Raw genomic sequence first — 22,056 nt, forward strand, 5'->3', positions numbered from 1 at the left:
AATTATCAGGGAAATGTAAATTAAAACCACACTGAGATACCACCTTACTCCTGTCAGAATGGCCATTATTAAAAAGTCAAAAAACAAAAGATATTGGCATAGATCTGGTAAAAAAAGGAGCACTTATACATTGCTGGTGGGACTGAAAATTAGTAGAACCTCTATGAAAAACAGTACGGAAATTCCTCAAAGAAATAAAAGTAGACCTACCATTCGATCCAGCAATCCCACTACTACCCAAGGCAAAAGAAGTCATTTTATACAAAAGACACCTGCACTCAGATGTTTATCTCAGGGCAATTCACAACTACAAAGATATAGAATCAACCTAAGTGCCCATCAGTTGATGAATGGATAAAGAAACTGTGGTGTGTATATATATATACCATGGAGTACTACTCAGCCATAAAAAGGAATGAAATAATGTCATTTGCAGCAACATGGGTGGAACTGGAGACCATTATCCTAAGTGAAATATTTCAGGAATGGAAAAATAAACACCACATGTAATCTCTAATAATTGGGAGCTAAACGATGGGTATATACAGGCACAAAGGACATCGGAAACCAGGAAGAGGGAGGGTGGGAGGGATGAAAGGGATAAAAACTTACCTTTTGGGTACAATGCACACTATTCTGGTGACAGGTACACTAAAAGCCCTGACTTCAGCACTATATAATTCACCCATGTAAACACTTTTACCCCCTTAATATTTTGAAATTTTTAAAAATGTAAAATAAAATAAAATAAAATAAAATAAATTGTATTATAAACCTTTGACAGAGAGGGAGGAAGCAATATCAATATTTCTACTGAACATCATAGATTTGAGAAATAGTTTACTATTATCAGACCCAGAAACCGAAAGCCATACATTTTATCCTAAATGAATTCATCAAATAAGCAATTAAATTTCATAATTATTTTCATCATAAAAAAAATTCAGAGATGGATAAGACTTGAACAGAGCTTCTCAATTCCTTTGCAGTCAAGGTGCATGTTGTAATAATTTTTGGTGACACATTGAAGGGAATGGAAGACTCAAAACATCAGTTTTATAACATCTGCTCAACCTCTACCACTACAAAAATGTCTCATAGTCTCCCTAAACGCACACAGAGTTGCTGCATATTCTCTTTGTCCTCCCCAATCCTGTGTCCTAATTTAAATAGAAATTTTTAATATGTTTTACTCGTCTGCCCTCACTGTCCCATAGCCTCGAGGGAACGCTCTTTCCTGTCGCTGTGAGCACACAGTCCTCCTTTGGCATCAGCTGGCATTAAGCCCGGCCTCTTTCCTCTGACTCACAACACGCTATTCTCTGCTTGACAGCATATTGCAGGAGCCATCAGGCCAGTGTTTTCTCTAACAGACATCAGTGTGACAGTAGGCCTGCTCAGTGAAAGTACAAATAAATTGTCACATTGATCGAAATCTGGTAGCCCTCCTGTGATGGGTTCAAGTCTCCTCATTTTACAAAGAAAATTGAGATCCAAAGAGAGAAAGTCCCTTGCCCAGGACCATCCAGAACAGACCTGGACCTCAACCCTTCCAGACCCCTCCCAGATCCCTCCTCTCCTCCTCTATGACTTCAGGTTAGCAAAGAGACGAGTCTTCGCAGGTTTATGGCAGGCCCATCTGTGCAGTGAACCCACACATAAGACTGAGCTCTCCTGGGGAAAACTGGTATCTATTAGGAGAAGATGGAAGAAGTGTGGAACAATTTTTAAAGGAAAAATACAGGGATAGCTGCCACCTTTGCCTTGCTCCCACACAGAGCTGATGGTTGTTACTTACCCCTTCAGCAGACTGAGAAATAGTTACTGCTGAAGGTGAAGTTGAGTGCTAACTATTGGAATTTGAGAAATGCTCCAAGAATTAGACTGCTTATCTAAGTTGTGCAAGCCACCAGGCAGGACAGAGAAGAAGCTGCTAAAAGGTGATAAATCTATGGTATAGATCAGATGCTTTCAAACTATGGCCCACAGAACAAGCCACCTGCTCTTGCAAATAAAGTTTTGTTGGAACGTAGCCACACCCATCATTTACATGCTGTCTCTGGCTATTTTCATATTATAGAAGCAGAGCTAGTAGTTGCAACATATAATCCTAAAATATCTCCTAGATATTTCCTGAAATATCTCCCAGCTTGCTGACTCCTGAAATAGATAGCTTAGAGAAAATATTGCTGTGGAGAGGAGAGATTCATATCCAAGTATAAAGCCAGTAAGGAGGCTGGGCGTGGTGGCTTACGCCTATAATCCTAGCAGTTTGGGAGGCTGAGGCAGGAAGACCCCTTGAGGCCAGGAGTTTGAGACCAGCCTGAGCAACATAGCAAGACCCTGTCTCTATAAAAAATAGAAAAATTAGCTGGGCATGCAGGAAGTTCACTTGAGTCCAGAACTTTGAGTTTGCAGTGAGCTATGTTGATGCCAATGCATTCCAGCCCAGGCAACAGAGCAAGATCTTATCTCAAAAAAAAAAGTAAAAAAGAAGCCAGTTTGATTGTCTAAGAGGCTCTCTGACCACTTGAGAGGATACTTCCTGCAAGAGTTAATTAAGCTTATAATCATATCTGGTGTGGATGGAAAACCATGTTTCTAATAAGGTCTCTTAAGGTGGCCAGTGTTGACATTCCCTAAGTACAGTTGCAGGTAACTCAAAGGAGACTGTTTCCGACTTGTTCATGGTCATTACTTCTGTGAGTGAATCAGGAAACAAATGGAGAGATGACCAGAGAGGACGGAGGTGATGACGACAGCAGTGGGGATGATGATGATGCATCAGCTGCATAATCTCCATCATCCTCATCCTCACCCTCACTGCCAGCACTTACGGACCACAGACCATGTGGTCAGCTACGTCCTAAGCACTGGGCACACCCTCTTTACTTAGCCCTCACGACAGCCTACGTGCTATTATTATCCTCATGTTACACATAAGGAACTGAAGCGCAGAGGAGTGAAATAACTTGCCCTGGATCACACAGCTAGTAAGTGAAGTGGAACCAGATTGCAGAGTGTTTGCTCCTAGCTGCATATTAGAATGCTTTTTTCTGATTTTCTAACCTTATACACAGAGCCCTAGAGAAGTAAAAGGTCTTAACTGGAAATACATGACTCAGGAATAGCAAATCTAGAATTTTAGAACCCCAGGCTTACTGATGTGATTTCCAGTCTGCCATGCTGCTTTCCTCCCCAAAACCCTCACCTCCACTGGCCCCTTTTTCTTTTTCTTTTTTTAAATTTTTTTTTTTGAGACAAAGTCTTGCTCTGTTGCCTGGGCAATTTCTACTCCTCACTCCACCTCCTCCTCTGACCCAAACACATGTCTCCCATGAGCCTCTCTGCTAGGGCTACCCACTAGGCTAACCCACCTCCACACTAGTTAAACACACACACCTAGGCATGTAGGAAGCTGTGTGGCCGTGGTGGCCTTTGAATTAGCAGGTTTCTCTCTCTGCACATCACCCTGAACGCCTGTGTCCATGGGCCAAAGCATTCCACTTTGAAGTAAGCAAAAAAGATGAGGAATGTCAGCAATCTTTTCCTAGTTAGTTTTTTGCACATTTTAAAGCACTGCTGTCACTGAAACCTTCTTTAGCTCTGAAAAATAATTCTTCTTGGCATCTACAGCAATTTAGTATAAAGAATCCACCTTAAGATCTTTATGTTTAAATCGCTAGCTAACACCAACATCATTGGTAAGTCAATAGGGGAAAAAACTCAATAGTTTCAATGTCTTGAAAACAATCCAACCTTAAAAAGGACAAGTAGATTAATGAATCATGGGTACTCTATCCAGTAGAACTTTCTGTGATGACAGAAATGTTCTATGTCTGTCCTGTCCAACGTGGTAACTCCGAGCCATGTGTGGTTCTTGAGCACCTAAGATATGGCTGGTGCAACTATGCAACTGAATTTTTAACTTCAGTTAATTTTAGTTTTAAATTCAATAGTTCCTGTGGCTAGTGGCTACCACGTGGGCCAGTTTAGCTTTAGACCACCCTCCTTGATCCCTGTGCCAGGCACAGGGGACATACAGGAAGACGCAGTGTCTGCTCTCTAAGCACTCATAAGCTATGTGGGCAGACGAACCACATAGCCACAAACGGTTAAACAGTGACAGATGGTAAAAGCTAAAGGAATTAAGAAGTTGCATCTTAGAATCTAGTTCTACCAAATGAGATCTCTGTCTTTTTGCTGCTGTGGGTACAAAACAGCCTGCTTGGGAAACAGTGCCTACCCCCCAGTTGCTTTCACAATCCCGTTGCAGTCCGTTGAAAGGAGATGCTGTCTTCATATGGCATGTGCCTTAAGTAACACAGGGAGGGATCACTGTCCCTGTCAAATGCTTACTACGGTATCTGCCTAAGGCAGAGCACGGAGCAATGTGCTAATCAGAAACTAAATGCGGTCTGAACTAGGTAAACCCGATTCCTTTGTCTCTCACCCTTTTTCCCCCTTATGTTTTCTTCACAGTCTGAAAGAAAAAGGAAACATGATCGAAGACAGTAACTGCCTTTGTGTTCCCTTTGTCACTTTGCAGAGCTTCATCCTCTGCAAGTACTTTCCCGGCAACTTTCACTCCTCACCTGCTTTTCAAACCTCCGTTCAAAATTTCTAGGGCAACAAGTTGCTGGGAACCCAACTTCCTACTTTTTGCAACTAGTTAAAGAGGGAGAAAGAATGAGGGAAGGAGAGGGAAGAGAGAAGTGGGGAAGAGAGAGAGAAGGAAAGGAAGAAAAGAAGGAAAGGTAAATAGTAATGCACAAATTAGAAACACCAACAAGAGAACAGCAATTGGTTCCTGTTCTCAGCCACCCCGCTCTCAATAGGGGCCTGGACTACAGTTTTATATCTTCCGCACTCATAAGGAAGTAAACAAAGTGACTGTTTTTAGATCATTTCAGACTTTTCTCGGTGCAATGTATGGCCATTTGTGTAGGGACTAAGTTTTACTATCTTTACTTGTGTACTTTTCTGTAACAAAACAGATGAAATGAAAATATTATTCTCCGTGTGACCTTCCAATTAATGTGAACCCACATGAATCTTAAATTCAAATTAAATTGAACTTTTTGGACACCCCTCCATACCCCATTATGTTGGGGTTATGTCACAAAAAGAAATACATTTCCAAAAAGATGACAAAATAGACTTACACCTTGATGACACTTCAACCTGCTAATAAACTCTTCAATATATTTTCGTGTATAAAAATTCTGAAGGGACTTCCACCTCCTGTTGCTGAAATAGATATATGGCAACAAACCACAGTCCAGGCCCAATCTACCCAACATAAAATTGCTCTGCCTTCAGAAAGGAAGGAAACAGACAAAAATGCCACTGCATCCTCATTCTTCCATCTCTTAGCCATATAAGGACTCATCTGTGTTTGCAACACTAGGACTCCATGAAAGTAGGATTGCAGTTTTGTGGGGTTCAATTTTAAAACCTGTAAGTCCACCGTAGATAGAGAGGGATGAGTGGGGCGGAATAATGACAGAGGTCCTCGTGGGAGAGAAAGATGGGAACCAGTGGCCCAGCTCCGGAGCACTGAGGCCCCATATGGCATTCAGGAGGACAGACAACACGTTATGGTGGGTAGAGGTAAGTGACCTCTGGCAGAAAACAGCCCAGGGCTAAGTGATTTCATCCCCACCCTCCTCCTCCTTACAATTCAGTGTGAAAAGGACAAGGACCAGGAAAAGATCTTCTTATAAAGGATTATCTGCTGGCCAGAACTCACTGAAATCAGATCAACAAGGTATTGTTTCTAGAAGTCTCTCTGAGCACCTGGAATGACTTTATTAAACAAAACTTCTCTTTGTAATAGGATTTTACCTGATTGTACCCTTGAGACTAGCAATTTGGAAAGAAAAGACCATTCTTCGAGAAAAACACCTTATATATAAACATCTCAATGCAAAAACCTGAGGAAAAAAGCTGAACTGTTGGAAGAGATAGTTAGATCTGAATGAGACCACTGTGATTTAGCTTAAAAAGCATATTGCTGAAGTACGGCTTTCACAGAAGGGTATGATTGGGCTTTGTTTGATTTGACACTTCCATTCTTTTTCAAAATAGGATATTGTGTTAAGGACACAGGCATAGTGGTTTACAAGGTGACTGTGGTCCTAAGAATGTCTACGGTCATTGTATTAAATTGCTTTCTGCTGCCTGACCAGTTTTTGCTCCTAAAGCTTGCTGTGTTCTCAAGGGTTTTGGAAACCACACTGCAAAAGAGAGTTTACAAATGTAGCTTATTACAATCTAACCTATAAATTCAACTACCAAAGGAATGGAGTTGCTTCTTTAATGAAGTGAATAATGAGAAGAGAGTTCCACATACTTGGGATGTTCACATTGTTTTCTACTAATTAGGTAAACCTACAGCAGAGCAAGTGCTCTGACCAGACGAGACACAGGGCAGTTTCATGCAGTATCTGATCCTAGACTGGATCCTATACTAAAAAAAGAAAAATGGTTACCTACCAAGGGTCTTACTGGATTAACCTATATTATTGGAATATGGATGGCAAAGTATTATAACCATTTTAAATTTATTAAGCTTGAAAACTGCACTATTTTTTAAAGAGAATATACTTATTGTTAGGAAATAAGTGAAACACTGAAATATTGAGGGGTTAAGGACCATGAGACAATTCAGAAAAATTATTTTGTCAACGGATGCATGTATATATATATATGTACATGTTTATATATTATGTATTATATATTATATCCCATTATATAATATATAATAAACTATTCTGTTACACATATTTTATAATATAAAATCTCTCTATATTTTTATAGAAAGAGCAAATGCTAAAGCAAAAGAGCAAAATGTTAATAACAGGTCAATCTGGGCAGAAATATGCAAATATTCTTTGTATTATTGTTACAACTTTTCCATACGCTGGGACTTATTTGCAAATAAGAAGTTTTTTTAAAAAAAGAAAGGGGGAATTAAGGCTTTCCCCAGGCAGGTTTCCAGTAAAGAGTTGTCTTAGTCAAGTCTACGCAGCCTTTATACCAAATAGAATGTTGGTGGGCCTCAGCCTCAGGTTCACTCGGCTTTTGACCATTCACACAAGTCAGCAAGGGGAAGCAAAAATTTTCCTTTTAACTTTCTCTAAATTTTCTATTATAAAAGTAGCATGTGGGCCGGGCGCGGTGGCTCACGCCTGTAATCCTAGCACTCTGGGAGGCCGAGGCGGGAGGATTGCTACAGGTCAGGAGTTAAAGACCAGCCTGAGCAAGAGCAAGACCCCGTCCGTCTCTACTAAAAAATAGAAAGAAATTATTTTACTTAAAGAAAGTAGCATGTGTTTATTGTAGAAAACTTGAGGAAAGTACAGAAAACTAATAAAGAAAAGAAACCATACATAATCCCTGCCACACTGGAAAAAAATTGTCATTTTGGCATATTTCCTTTCAGTCTTTATTCTAAAGTTTTAAGAAAACTGGGATTATGTTATATAAAATATGTAGCAGCTTGAGTGTTTTTTTCTCTTTGATCAAGTGTAAACATTTTCCTTTGTCACGGCTAAAAGCAAAAACTTCATAAAATCTTCAATGTCAACATAATGCTCCATTATATGGATAGGCCATAATTGACAGTTATTTTCCTAAAACTATCCCTTTGATTGTTTCCAATTTTTATTATATATAATGCTGAGTTAAAAGTTTAAGATCTTTGTGCTGAAATCTTTTTTCAGTGTTTCTGCTTTACATCTTTATGATAAATTCACAAAAATGGAATTGCTGGGTCAAATGGTATAAACATTATTAAGTCTTCATACAAAAGGTCAACCTGGTTTTTAGAAAAGTAGGCATCTTCGAGGGGGAGGGAAACATGTGAATGGAATTATCAAAACGAGTTGAGATTTTACTTAGGATTTGCAGAAAGGGAAGTTACTGCCACAGTCTGAAAACTGTAGTTCTTAGACAAACTTAGCTCTGGGACAAGTTCTGCAAGCTATGTTTCGCCCTCAAAAGAGGAAAGACCAAAATATCACAGCCTGTATCAACACACACTGACCACTAGGTAAGAGATGTAAGGCCCAGCATCTGATGACAACTAACATATTATGCTTTCAGTATCTGTGATCCGAAAGACCATACTATCCTCCTGATTAGAAACGGGATCCTAAAAATTTAAGTAGAAAAAAATGTATACATGAGGAAAGTGATAGGAATCTAAAAGTAAGGTTCAGATTCAAAAAGGCAAATCTACAAGTTGGATTTTTTCCTCCTCCAGTTTCATAGCAGCCCAGTTGTATAGAAAAACCAAGGGCTCCAGAAGTCAAGAGTCTGCTCCCATCTGTCCTGAACAAACAATTAGCCTCTTGTTTAGTTCAATGTAGCCAACCTCTCTGAACTCACTTTTCTCCTTTGTTAAATGACAAGGCTAAACAAAGTCTCTAAGGGTCACTTTTAGGTCTCAGGTTTTGCAACATTCTCCTGTTTTAAAGGTGCAGGGGGGAAAAGGAGGAGGAGAGGTTATGCTCTCTGAATGCATGACTTCTAACAAGGTGATCAATCTCATTTTCCATAACACAATTAGATCAGGTAGCATCTGGTTTACAAAAGAGATTCCATAAACTATGCATTTCCCATCCCATCAGAAAACAAGTACTAGGGGCAAAGAGGCAGGGAGATCTGTGAGCAAGGAGAAAAGAGAGAAGGCTCACCATGGCCATTGCAGTAGTAGATCCACTTCTCCCTGTTCTGAGTTGGAGTCATGGATTTCTTCAGCCCTGCCTTTTCCACAATGGCGCTGGGATCCTGCCGGGGCCCCTTTTTCAGAGTCCTTGAGCTTTTGCGGACACTGCACACTACGATCACCACAAGCACCAGCAGCAGGAAGAGCACAATCATCCAGGGCAAATGCTCATTGATGTCAAAATGCTTGTGCAGGTTCTGTCTGGGATGGGCCCTCTTGGGGCCCTTCATGGGGGTGCTGGACTTCTCGCCCCCCGTGGCCTCCATGGATGGCAGCAGCTTCAGGATGTGTCTGTGGTGGGGGCCTTGCTGGTGGTTGACGACCTGGAGGTTTGGGAGGGTCTTGTTCACGCCTTCCTCCCCGCTTGCTGAGCTTGTGTTGTCAGGGACTGTCCCTTCCTGGATGCCACTTGGTACCTTTGGTCTAACAGAGGCAGAAGAGTTGGATTCTGTTGAGTTCATGCCTAGAAAAAAGAGTAAGGAGGGGGAAGAGCTTTTCCATATTTGGGGATCTATATATTCCCTCCTCTCCCTCGTCATCTCCAAACTAGGCCAGATAATCAAAGAAGAGATGACCTGTGGGGCTTACGAATAAATTATATTGCACATGTTCATAAAGGCCCTAACAGCGCCTTCACCTGAAAGGTAAAAACTGGACAGAACTGCTAAACTCACTTTCGTGTACCCAAACCAAGGGCATCCTCAGGGATCCAACATCTGAGCTTCAAAGAATCTTCTCCTGCACTTCACATACTGCACAGACACATGTATGTTCAGAGCTCTAGTCAACTCTTAATTGTTTCAATTATTCAGAGAACTAGTTCAAATTTAATTCCTTTTTTTATGCTCTTCCTGTTCTACCTTTTGACTATTTCATGATGCAGTGGTAAAAATGAGAATATGACTGAAAGAAAGAAAAGATCTCGTATGCAAATCCAAGTCTGACTAGTGAAAGGTTTGTGGACAGGTCAGTGAATAAAAGCAGCAAGACTTTCATATCATCTGTATCAGTCCCTGAGAAAATCTGGAGTGCCCATCTGAGCTCTCCGAGCCTGTTTCTTCAGTTCAAAACAGCAGTTGTAAGAAGGCTGTGCTTACAGGGTTAATCACAAAGCTCAAACGTAATCACACACGAGAGTATGCCAGGAAGCACACAACTCGAGTTGGTTATCATCTCATGAAAATTAAATTCGATCAAAGAGGATTTGAAAATAAAGGCTAAATTTTATATTCTGCCTGAGGTTCAGATAAAGTTTTGAATACTTGATGAAAAGCATAAAGTTAAAATCACTGGAAAAATACAAAGTTATTATTTTCCAGATGTGAATGCTAGTTACTTTCAATCTAAAACAAATTTGCTTGTTTCCTGAAACTGCTAATTTTTCTGCCTCCCTTCTTGATATAAATGGTATTTTCTCCCTTTTTCCCTCTTTCTCTCCTTCTGGCTGGGTCTCCCCAAAATAGACTCCATGTTGGAAAACTTTTAATCTGGAAGGAACCCTAAACATGTAAATCACTCATTTATTTGACAAGTTGGAAACCAAGGCCTAAAGAGGTTAAATGACTTACATAAGGTCACACAAGCTGGCCTTGTTTCTCTCAGTTCTTATTATGTGACCTAGTTTTTAGATATTTGATCTCCCCTAATAGAAAACGTCTGAGTCTAAATGTTTCTAATAAGTCCAAAGAAGTCAGATTTAATTAGCCACAAAACGAAGGCCTCTTCTCCAAGGGGTGACTTTGACTTTGAAATATACAAAATGGACACAACATCCTTGGTACAAGCCCACTCTTGGTACCTCCACTGGGCTCAAAGCCTTCCTCAAATAAATAACTCATGAGGCTAAGTTACCTTTGGGAACATAAGTGGAGGAAGGGACTTCGTGCGAATCCGTGTGCTCGGGGCGTGAAAAGATGGCTGTGCTGGGGGAAGGCGAGGCGGTGCTGGAGGACGGGAGTATGCCACAGACGTTGTCTGCCTCCTTGGTCCCCGGCTGGATCACCACCAGGTTCTGACTCAGACAGTCTGTGTATGCTTTGCATTTCATCACACTAGAAGGCACATCAGAGAAGGTACCCCGAGCACACTGCTTGCACCGCACGTCCTCGGTCTCAGTCCCTTTCTTCCGCACACCCCACCCCACAGGACACACCGTATGGGGGGCGCAGGTAGCATTAAACTGGAACATGCCAGGTGGGCAAGTGCATTCTCGGTCAGTCAAGGCAGCACAAGGTAATTTCTCAACCATTGGCCATGGGCATGGCTGACTACAGTCATGGCATCTCTCGATGCCATTCTCATGCCTGGTAAAGGTCCCTGCAGGGCAACTGCTGCAGACGCGCAGGCTTGTGTTGGTACAATGCTCGGAGACATAGGTTCCTGCTGGACATTTGTCACAGGTTAGCACCTGGCCCGTGGCACGGTCGACGTGGCGGTATGTGCCAATGAGATTCGAGGCCTTCTGCTCTGGCTGAGCTGTGGTGGTGCTAAGAAATCCAAGCTGAAAGAAATAAAAGGGGAGGGGGAAGGAACAAAAACCAAGAAGGTGTTTATATAGGAGCAGAGGAGAAGAAAGGACCAATTAAACCAGCACTACCCATCATCTTTCCTGTTGGAGATACGCCAGTCCTGCACCCTCTTGGCACTACTGCTGCTACACAGCAAACAGAGAGAAACAAAGACTTGGATTCCACCCTAGCGCTTGGCCTACTGGCTGTGAAGCTTTGGCCTCGTTGTCTGCCCTTTGCTTCAGCTTCCTTTTTTTCCATCTGTGAAATAAAGCTGGCAACGCCTTTCAAATTGATTATAAGAATCAGTTGAGACTATGTATATGAAAGTACTTCGTAGCTAGTATTAAAAATGCTACATATACTAGTCAAAACCCTAAAGCAAGAAAAAAACAACTTTCCGAAAGCTTCCATTTCCTGATACCAGGACAAAGCAACCAAGATCCAGGAAGACATATATTCAAGCTGCCATTTCCACAGCACCCAATTGCCTGCTTGGGGTTAATTCATTTTCGTGGCACAATTTTTTTCAGAGGTTTTGTCTATGTGAAGCTGAACTTTTTTTTTCCTTTTTTTTTTTTTTTTTTTTTTTGCAAAACAGAGGCAAGCCCTTGGCATTCTTGATAATGTGCTATGTGCTTTAAACAAGAGAATTGATGCTTTTAGATTCACATGCTATTTGTTCAACCTCTGAAGGCCACAGCTACCAAAGCAAAGACATGCAACCACCTAGGCGCCCAAGCACAAAGCTGGGTCCAAAGAGGGACTCAATGGACATTTAAGTTTTATTCAAAGAACAGAAACTTCACCAAGCTAGAAAGGATTTTCCATTAGTTTTCAGAATGAAATCTTGGGGCCCAGGAAATTATATTTGTGGTACTAAATCCTGAGGTCCTTCTGAGAAGAGGGTGGCAAACGTATTAAAAGAAAGCTTTTCTGCACTAGTGAAGATCGAGAGGTTCCGACAGTGTTCACTACCCTCTATAAAATGGACAAAGTTTATGTAGCAAGAAAATAATGGCTGCCTCAAACTACCAGCTTCCTGATACGGCAAATTCCTTCTAACTTTGCCCCTGTACAAGTAACTAAGAGAATGAAACAAGAATTTTTTCAAAGTGATCAGAGTTTCTGTCCTCTTAGCACCTTGACAACCCAAGATTCAATTCCTTCCACTCCAAAATTTAACTATTTGACCCCAAAGTATCTCCTTTGAAGTCCTTTACCCTATCCCAGAGTTTCCCCAGTTAAATGACAATATTGAAAACTAATTTTTAGCTTATAAGAATACATTTATTTTTTTCTATAATCTAAGACAAAAAAAAAAAAAAAGGATAGTGGTTGATTTTCTTATTAAGAAGCCTAACCTTATCTTGGAGCCTCAAGAAAAAGAATCTTTTGCCTAATGATAAATTCTGTAGTCTCTTCCCTTTTCATTCTGGATTTAACTTTTTTTTTTCTTGTTCATTCTATTTGCAAAATAAGCCACAGTCACCCTCTTCTGAGCACAGCAGATACACTGGGTAGAAGGAACTGTCCTGTGGAGCCCAAGTTCCTTTTGGCAAGTGTATGAAGGACAAGATTAAACTTAATCTCCCCAGCACTAAAGATCTGACCCAAGAGGTTGCAAAAGTCGCTCTGTTCTATACTTCCTGGAATTCTTTATTATCTAGTGTCTACATGCAAAAGCAGCTGTAGATGGCTGCAATGTTCTGAAAGTTTGAAAGATGGATAAGTAACCCAAATGGCAGGTTATCACATTTTAAATGAAAGCATAGAACCAAACTCGAGATCTGGCCGGGGGTGCTGACCGGGGACTAATACCACGCTGACATGCTGTGTGATCTATTAATACACCTGCCTCCCTACCTGTGTGGGAGGCTGGGCAGCCAGCCACGCACACACCCAGGAGGGTGGCTCTGCAGAACAAGCACAGGGGGTCACGAATAGCACTGTGTGTGTCTGTCTGGGTGTGGAGCTGGGGCTAGCCCCAGGGTCTGGACTTCTAAATCTATGGTAGGTAGGGGATGGTAGGTCCTGCATTAGTCCCCTGATCACTGAAGTACCAGAGGTGTCCCTAGCTATACACAAAAGCTATTTTACAACCCCACTGCCCCCACACTTTTTCACACTTTAAGTGGATTTTATAGTTCTTTGCTCATTTAGAATAACAGATCAGATCAAGTTTCCAATTTAAGCAACATTCAGGGCTGCTTAAACTGTATCATACTGGGTAACCCACTTTAGACAATGTGTCTCTAAAAATGGACCTCTAAACTACTTCATACTATAGGAGGCAACTCCAGCTCGTACAAACAGAGCTAACAAATAGCGATACCTCTGCAGACTTGCCTGGGCTGAACACTAGAAATTAAATTTGTGCAAAAGCCAGACACTATGAATTCACTGGACAAATATTTATTGAACACCTACTAGGTGTGTGCAAGGCACTGTGCCATAGCTGAGGACAGAACCTTAAGAATGCTGTTCCAGCCCTTATGAAATTTTACATTCTAAGGTGGGATGGACAAAACACAACTATATCAGTAATTAACTTGACTAGAATTGAGATTACTGCTGAGAAAGAGACATAGAGTCCTATGAGAGGGGATGTAACAGGTGCTTCCTAGTTCAGGGAAGTTAGAGAAACGTTTTGATATAGGTTTTAAGGATGAAGAAGTATAAATGAACATCAGGCAGGGAGAAGTAGAGGGGGATTAGCAGAGGGAACCCCAGAGCAAAAGTATGAAGCAGAAGGAGGCTCAGCTCAGGAACTAAAAAGCTTGTGGCTCTATCTCAAGATGCAACAGGGTGGCCACAGTTAAATTTGCAAGGGGCTCCACATTGTGATCTTAACCCAAAACGCAATGAGAAGTCATTATATGCTTATACGGAGGGAAGGGAGCGTGTAATCACATTTGTGAATATGAAAGTTATCTGGCTGCAGGGTGGAAGGGGAAAGGGGTGTAGAGGGAGAGTAGATGAACAAAATCCACTTAGAAGGTAAGAGCCAAGGTGGAAGTTGGTGGTGATTCGGACTAAGGTGGTAGCTGTTGAAATGGAAAGAAGGAGACAGTTTTGAGGGTTCTCACAGCTGGATTTGGCGATTACTTAAAGCAGGGGAAAGAGGAAGAAATCAGTGGATTTCCAGTAGGACTCAAAAGGGTACTGGACAGAATACAGCTCTCTCCGCTGCCCCTCAGGCCAGGGAGGGATGAAGGTTGGCTCCAAGCCCCCACCTCTGCCTCAAACAGAGCAACTCAGCTTTACCAACTTGCGAATGGGGCTTCCAAGAAGGAATCCGTTTGAAGGAAGGTCTGTGCCTAACCGAAGTTTGAAAATCACTGAGCTAGAGGGACCCCTAAGGCCTAGTCTAAAGTAAACAGCTAAATCCATCCATGCTCCAAAGCTGGAGGAACTGCCCCATGGGTTCTCTTTCCTGCTGAAACCCTGCTGAGAGAAGGAGGTGACCATGTCCCTTTCTCTACATAGAGACATAGATGGCACCTGAGAAAAGTTATTCTCCTAAGGCCTTCAGTCAACTCATGATCTAAAACTAGACCTTTTCTCACTAGCCTGCTGGCAACGCCCTGATTTCTAAGAAAATGAAAACATCGTAAAAATCATTCCCAAAGGAGATTCTTGGGGTGCAGCAATGGGTAGCGGGGGTGAGATGGATCAAGTTCAAAATCACATTTAAGAATGGTCCCTGGTGGGGGGGTGGTGGGGAGCGGCAAACTCACAATTAATGGTCACAGTGTGCATTGTAGAAGGGAAGGGCAAGCCTCTAAACCTCACTTGGGTGAGGCAAAGACATAAAATGTAACCAAAACATTTGTATCCTCATAATATCCTGAAATAAAAAAAAAAAAGAATGGTCCCTGTATGATAAAAAATGAGTTTAGGTGATACCTAAAGCTAATGCTAGGGAAAACACCTGAATTAGGAGGCACAGTCATTGCAAAGTGCAAAAGAGTAGGGGCCAAAAGACCTGAGGCTGAGTCCCACTTGGTCAAGATCCTTAATGCCCTCATGTATACTGGGGTGGATAAACTAGATCGGAGGTTCATCAAAGCCTCAGGCCTCAAGTGCAGCATCAAAATTACCTGGGGAAGCTTCCTAAAAAATTCACATCCCCAGTCCCACCATCTGAGATCACTGTGGGTCTACAGTGGGGCCAGGAATTTATTTTGTTTTAGCTTTGGTTTGTTTTCTTTTTAATCTTTCCAGGTGATTCTGATGCTGAACCAAGTCTTAGACACCCTGAACTAAGCCAGGACCTCACTGGCTCTGATCTTCTCCGATTCTGAGATACATTCTAGAGACAGCCCAACCCCACTGTCAGGACCACCCTCTCCACCTCTTGTCCAACCTGGCACTTTTAATGTTTTAATATACTAATTAAATTATTAAATAGTTAGTATTTTATCATGAAAATAAACATTCTTGTAATAATTCTAATAATTAGAAAGTACAGGCCGGGCGTAGTGGCTCACACCTGTAATCCTAGCACTCTGGGAGGCCAAGGCGGGAGGATCGCTCGAGGTCAGGAGTTTGAAACCAGCCTGAGCAACAGCGAGACCCTGTCTATACTAAAAAAAAAAAAAAATAGAAAGAAATTATCTAGACAGCTAAAAATATATATAGAAAAAAAATTAGCCAAGCATGGTGACATGTGCCTGTAGTCCCAGCTACTCGGGAGGCTGAGGCAGTAGGATCGCTTAAGCCCAGCAGTTTGAGGTTGCTGTGAGCTAAGCTGACACCACGGCACTCACTCTAGCCCGGGCAATAGAGTAACACTCTGTCTCCAAAAAAAAAGAAAGTACAGAGTAAGAGTAAAACATTTACATCTCTGCCCAAATCTGGTCATCCGTACAGAGACTTGATGTTAATTTTGGTGCACATCTTTCCAGACCCTTTTCAAAGCACTTACACATCATATATGCATACATACATACTTTAAGTTGGTTGCTTCCATTGCTTTTGATTTTGTCTTGTTTTATTTATCTAAAGGGGACAGGCCATACATGCTGTTGTGGGATTTGCTTTTGTTCTTCTTCTGCCTATCAGCACAGGTAGACTACTGCATTCTCTCTAACTGTCAACACGTTCTCTTCAATAGTATGGATATGCCTTAATTTAGAGATTCTTCTGACTGAGGACAGGTGGATAACCTCCTTGTCCACATGTCAGTGAATGCATTTTTCTGTCTTCCATAATCCCCTCCTTCTCTTCTCATCCTGCACCTCAGTCTCTCTTTTCTTTCCTTCCTATTCTACATGACAGATACAACCATGCTGCTCATGGTCTTCTTGAGAACCGCTTTCTTCCAGGACAAAAGAGGTCTCAATATAACCCATAACTTGGAATTTCTCACTCCATCTTCTCCTCTCTATTAATAGGAATCCACTATATGTGTATTTGCAGCCCATGGGTGGACCAGACCTGAAGTAGAAAGAAAACTCAAGCAAAGACTTGGAGAACAGAAGAAGGCTTATGTTCTTGTCCAGGTTCTGTCTTAAGATCAACAGGACCTTGTTTTACTCAATTATAAAATTAGCTGGTTAGACTAGGTTGTATTCACCACTAACCCTCTAAGTGTTTTTGATTATTTCTGTTAAGTTCCAGCTTCCCTGTGAAGCCTTTAAAACTATTCCTAGACACCCAGATTCCAAGGAGATGAGCAAACTCTTTGTCACATTTCCTGTTTCTGTTCCTCATATTGGTGCCTAATTACATGCTGTCTTGTAATGTTTGCTGATGGCCTCCTTGGTATATATACTTATCTTCCCATAATGATTATAAGCAGCTCAAGGCCAGGGACAATCACACAGATTACATTCCCTCCCTAGTGCAATCACCTCAATAATGAAGATCATGGAAATAATAAGCAAAGCATCCTCCCAGCCAGGGGTCAGCAAACTAAATCCCACACGCCAATTGTTCCTATAAATAAGTTAACTAGAATCCAGCCATTCAGGCAGGTATTAACTACGGCTGCTTTTCATGCTACGATGGCTGAGTTGGATAGTTGCAACAGAGACCATATGGCTTGCAAACTTAAAGTATTTACTCTCTGGCCCTTTACAAATAAAGTCTGCCAACACCTGCACTGAGTAGTCAAAATTCACACCTAACAGGTGCAGTGCGGGCTATCTGGCGATGGGCACACTTGTAGCTTGACTCTGGTGGTGCAAAGGCAACTTATGTAACCAAAACATTTGTATCCCTTTAATATTCTGAAATTTTCAAGGTAAATAAAAAAAAAAAAAAAAAGAACCGTCAGACCTCCTCTGAGAGTCTAGCAATGAATACTGAGTTCTTGGCTTCCTTTCATGACACCCACTCCAATGCACACACCAGATACGATCCTTCCATCCCCTGCTTAGGACTCTCAGTCACCTCCCACATGACTTAGGATGAAACGCAAACTCTTTAACGGAGACAGGACTTCCTGTGGAATGCCATCCTGGCCCTCCTCTCTCCAGCTGAAAACAGGTTTCACAATCTCCCCTCATTCCCTTTTCTTCCCCATATGGCCACCGTAATTTTGTACTTACACATTTATCTGTTTAGTGTATTTTCCCCTCTGGACCACAAGCCCCATGAGGACAAAGATCAGGCCTATTTTACATACAGATCTTATCCAAGTCTTCAACGACCCCATTCATGGTATACCTGACAAGTGTTTGTTGGCCACATGAATGAATGGTTTTGCAGGCCATAAATAATTAGAAGCAGCTAATTAAGGGTGGTGGAGGAGGAGGTTGTTGAAGATGAGCGCATGTATAAAGCAAGTATGAGAAAACCCAAAAGCCTCCATATCGTAGCCACAAAAACTCAAAAGATACAGCAGTCTGGCCTTACAGCCTTCAGTGTACAAGGAAATAGCTCCTTTCATCTCCTAAGACCCCCGAGGATATCACTCTATTTTAACAGAACTACAAGTGCCTTACAGGAATCATGCTCTGCATGGTGCTTAAAATGATAAGCAAATGTACCAAAGGGTTAAAACATTTCCCCTTCATTTCTTTAAAAAAGATTACACTAACTTAGTGCTTAGAATGATAAGCAGCGTTATGAGATTACTCTCCAGAAGTTATCTATGCTCCATCCTGGTTTAAACTTTCATTATTTGGAAAATTTCATTTATCCAGGACACATTAATATTTCACCAATAATAATGGATCAATGAGGCAGATATCAGTGTGCCATCCCCAACTCTACAGGCTGTAGGAGCACTACAAATGCTTACTGAATGAGTAAAAGGTAAACACAGAACAAAGCAAATTTCAAAAGAGGGAAGAGGTAGCTCTAAATGACCGGCTGTAAAGGCTCCCAGGTCATGGGTGCTCACCCAGGTGAGCCACATCACACCTGTCCTGTTGTCACTTCTACTCCAGGGCACAGAGATGGGCCTGACTGAGCACAAGAGGCACACAGATATGTGAATACACATCAGAATGTTGACACCTATTTATTCTTTAACAAATTTACTCCGTGACCTAATCCTTCAAATAAACAAGCAGATTCCTTGTGGCTTACAATTACAACTTATTTATGTCATTCTTGTTCCCTATCAAATTCTAATAATTTTTTAATGGGAAATGAGCAAATTCAAGGCAGTGATAAACTTTTGTCTATTCATAATGTATAAGCAGAGAGACTGCCTGTGAGTTTACTACAGAATTTTTTTTAATGCTGCATAAAACTAGCATTTTTAAGGGGAAACTCAGTTACTGTGGAGAGGATGAGGCAACCAAGCTATTCCTGAGATAGTGACTATAAAACCCACTAACAAATGATCAAAAGGCAAAAGCCAGCAGAGCTGGACCAACCACTCCCAGAATTTTGGACCATTTTATTTTGAACATCACATGAAATTTGTAATATCAAGACCCTGGCTGCTTGGAATTCTCTAGATGTGAAAGGAAAAAAAGAATGCATGAAGGGGAAAGCTTTAAGGATAAAGTTTCCACGAATCACAGATAGAACTATTCCCAATGATGTTATATAAATTTAGTCAGCTCTTGCATTTTCTACTATCCTCTCTGATTAAAAAAAAAAAATGTCTTCTGTTGCTAGGGCAAAAGCAGGGACTGCTTTTAAAGCTGGTGAATACAGAGAATGCCAGGCTAGAATGTGCTGACTACAGGACTGGAAGGAGGCAAGCTCAGGGGACACTGGAAAAAGGAAAAACCCAGATCCTATTTTCCCTGGAATCTGCAATGCAGAAGAAGTGTGTACACTCAGCAATCAGTCCTTGGACCACAGAACCTAATCTCCTTTCATCTCCTTAGAAATAACTATTTGTAAGACCTCCACCTACATGAAGAAGGCAAGAACAGGCTGCCCATTTATCTAATCACTAAGTAGTAAATGAATTGGCATTACATACAAGACAGTAGGATAGGTAGAGAGGGAACTCTACCCTGTACATGCTAAGGATTTACAGAAGAGCACATAAACCAAGGCAAAACCAATGACCCCAGCAGGTGCTCAACTCCAGCATGAAAGTCCATATAAACAAAACCTATTTCAGCCTGGAGTGTGTCAGGCAGGCCCAGCACTACCAGGTACTAGCAGGGTGTGATACTGTGACATAATAAGAAATATATATTTGGTCTCTGTCCCTGGTTCCTAACACACAGCTCCTAAAACCTTGAAATCTCCAGAGTGATGAGTGTTTGTTGTATGCAAATGAGATGACTGATGGCTGGGAGCCCCTAGGGTAGTCACCTGAAAGACCAAGGCACCATTAGAGAATTAGGACTCTCAGCCCCACCTCCAACCCCTGGGGAGGGAAATGGGGCTGAAGGTTGAGTTGATTACCAATAGCCAATGGTGCACTCAATCATGCCTAGGTAATGGAGTCTCCATAAAAACCCAAAAGGAGGGGGTCTATAGAACTTCTGAATAGCTGAACACCTGGAAGTTTGTGGAGGGTGGCACACCCAGAAAGGGCATGGAAGCTCCACACCCCTTCCCACATGCCTTGCCCCACGTATCTCTTCCATCTGACTTTTCACCTGTATCCTTTATTATATTCTTTATTAAGAAACTGGTAAATGTAAGTTCTGAGTTCCATGAGCCACTCTAGCAAATTAATCAAACCCAACGAGGGGTTGTGGGAACACCAATTCACAGCCTATCAGTCAGAAGCACAGGTAAAACAACCCAGGGATTACAGTTGGCCATTGGAAGCGTGAGCAGTCTCGTGGGGCTGAGCCTTCAACCTACGGGGTCTGACACTACCTCCTGGTCGCATCAGAACTGAATGGAATTAAAGGACACCCAGCTTGTGTCCACTGGAGAATCTGGTTTCAAAAGTGTTGTGTTGAGTGGTGTGAGAGTAGGAAAAACACTAGGATTTTTTTCTGTCCTTAATTCTGAGCAGCCTTGGCAAGTGGCTTATTCCCGTGTCTCTTGTTTCCTCATCAGAGTAAGAGATAATAAGAGCAATACCTACTCTTCAGAGATGGTTCTGAGAATTGTTAATACAGATAAAGCAGGCAGAACATGCCTAAACACATAGCAAGTGTTCCATAAATGTTATTTTAATTTCACTCCCACCAACTTATCATTTTACTATATAGTTTAGCTTTATTCCCTTGGGATTAGACAATCTTGGAAAACACCCCAGTTAAAATGCAAATATCTGATTCCTGAGAAGTATATCAAAGATGCCAGATTTTAAAAATCGGCAATCCTGAAACACACCCTCCTGGACTTAGAACATACTAAAAAGCAAAAATACAAAGAGTTTAAAAGAGAAACAAGGGCCAACTGGCATTTTCAAAACATTTAAAATAAAAACTTGGTATATAGCAAATGAGACAGCACAAGAGAGGAGAAAGGATTTACTATCAGTAAGTACAATTTAGATGACCAGAGCAGAATTTGAGTAAGCATTTCCACAGTAAGTTTCCCTGATCTAGTCCCATAAGATGTTAATGATTCTATGTTCTAAAAAAGGAGTGAGCAAACTCCAGCACCTTCCTGTTTTTGTATAGTCCGCAAGCTAAGAATAGTTTTTAGAAATCAAAAGAATATTTTGTGACATATGAAAATTATATAAAATTCATATTTCAATGTCCACAAATAAAGTTTTATTGGAACATGCCATGCCCATTCTTTTAGGTATTGCCAACGGGCTGCTCTCACCATACCAAGGCAGAACTGCATAGTTACTGCCAAGACCACATGATCCATAAAGCTGAAAATACTTAACTATCAGGTTCTTCCACAGATAAAGTTTACCAACCCCTGGTCTAAAAGTTTAGAAAATGCTCCTGATCAGAATCTTCTCTTGGAAAGGCACGATTAGTACTAACCTACTGAGGGCTCCAGCAGGCCTTGCAGAAGAGCTGCCAGCAGTGGTGACTTAGTGGAACCCAGTACTCCCCAAATCTATTTTACCATACAATCCTTTACTCACACAGTGTGTACGACTCTCCTGCAAAACACACTGACATACTTCTTACCACAAATACCACATTAAAGTCCAGAAAAGTCAACAAACCCAACATTTAAAAGATCAAATATGAAACTCAAAACAGAATAGTGTACTTATCCTACCTGCAAAGAGATCAATTTCTGACTGTTATGTTAAAACAAAATGAACACCAAAAAAAGAAAACATTCTCAGACACAAAAAAGAAAATGGGTTTAAAAATAGAAACTTACATTTTTGTGTTATTAAATATAATAATAGTAAAAGTAGAATGTAAAAAAATATGCCATACACAGACAATGAAAGCTTGTAACAAAAATATATAAAAAATTAATGCAAATGAGGTTAACATAACTTCTACTCCA

The 22,056-nt window shown here is 41.3% G+C and overlaps 1 protein-coding gene across 1 annotated transcript in view; it reads right to left on the reverse strand.

The window, feature by feature from the left end:
* The window catches only part of TNFRSF21 (TNF receptor superfamily member 21), a 69,690-nt gene that overhangs the window by 38,171 nt on the left and 9,463 nt on the right, over positions 1-22,056 (reverse strand). The window contains exons 2-3 of the mRNA XM_045543703.1: positions 10,586-11,234; positions 8,703-9,197 (exon numbers count right to left, since the gene is read on the reverse strand). Coding sequence (XP_045399659.1) covers positions 8,703-9,197; positions 10,586-11,234 — 1,144 coding nt within the window. The remainder of the gene's footprint in view (positions 1-8,702; positions 9,198-10,585; positions 11,235-22,056) is intronic.

Source organism: Lemur catta, chromosome 2, assembly GCF_020740605.2.
Source record: "Lemur catta isolate mLemCat1 chromosome 2, mLemCat1.pri, whole genome shotgun sequence".
Lineage (NCBI taxonomy): Eukaryota > Metazoa > Chordata > Mammalia > Primates > Lemuridae > Lemur > Lemur catta.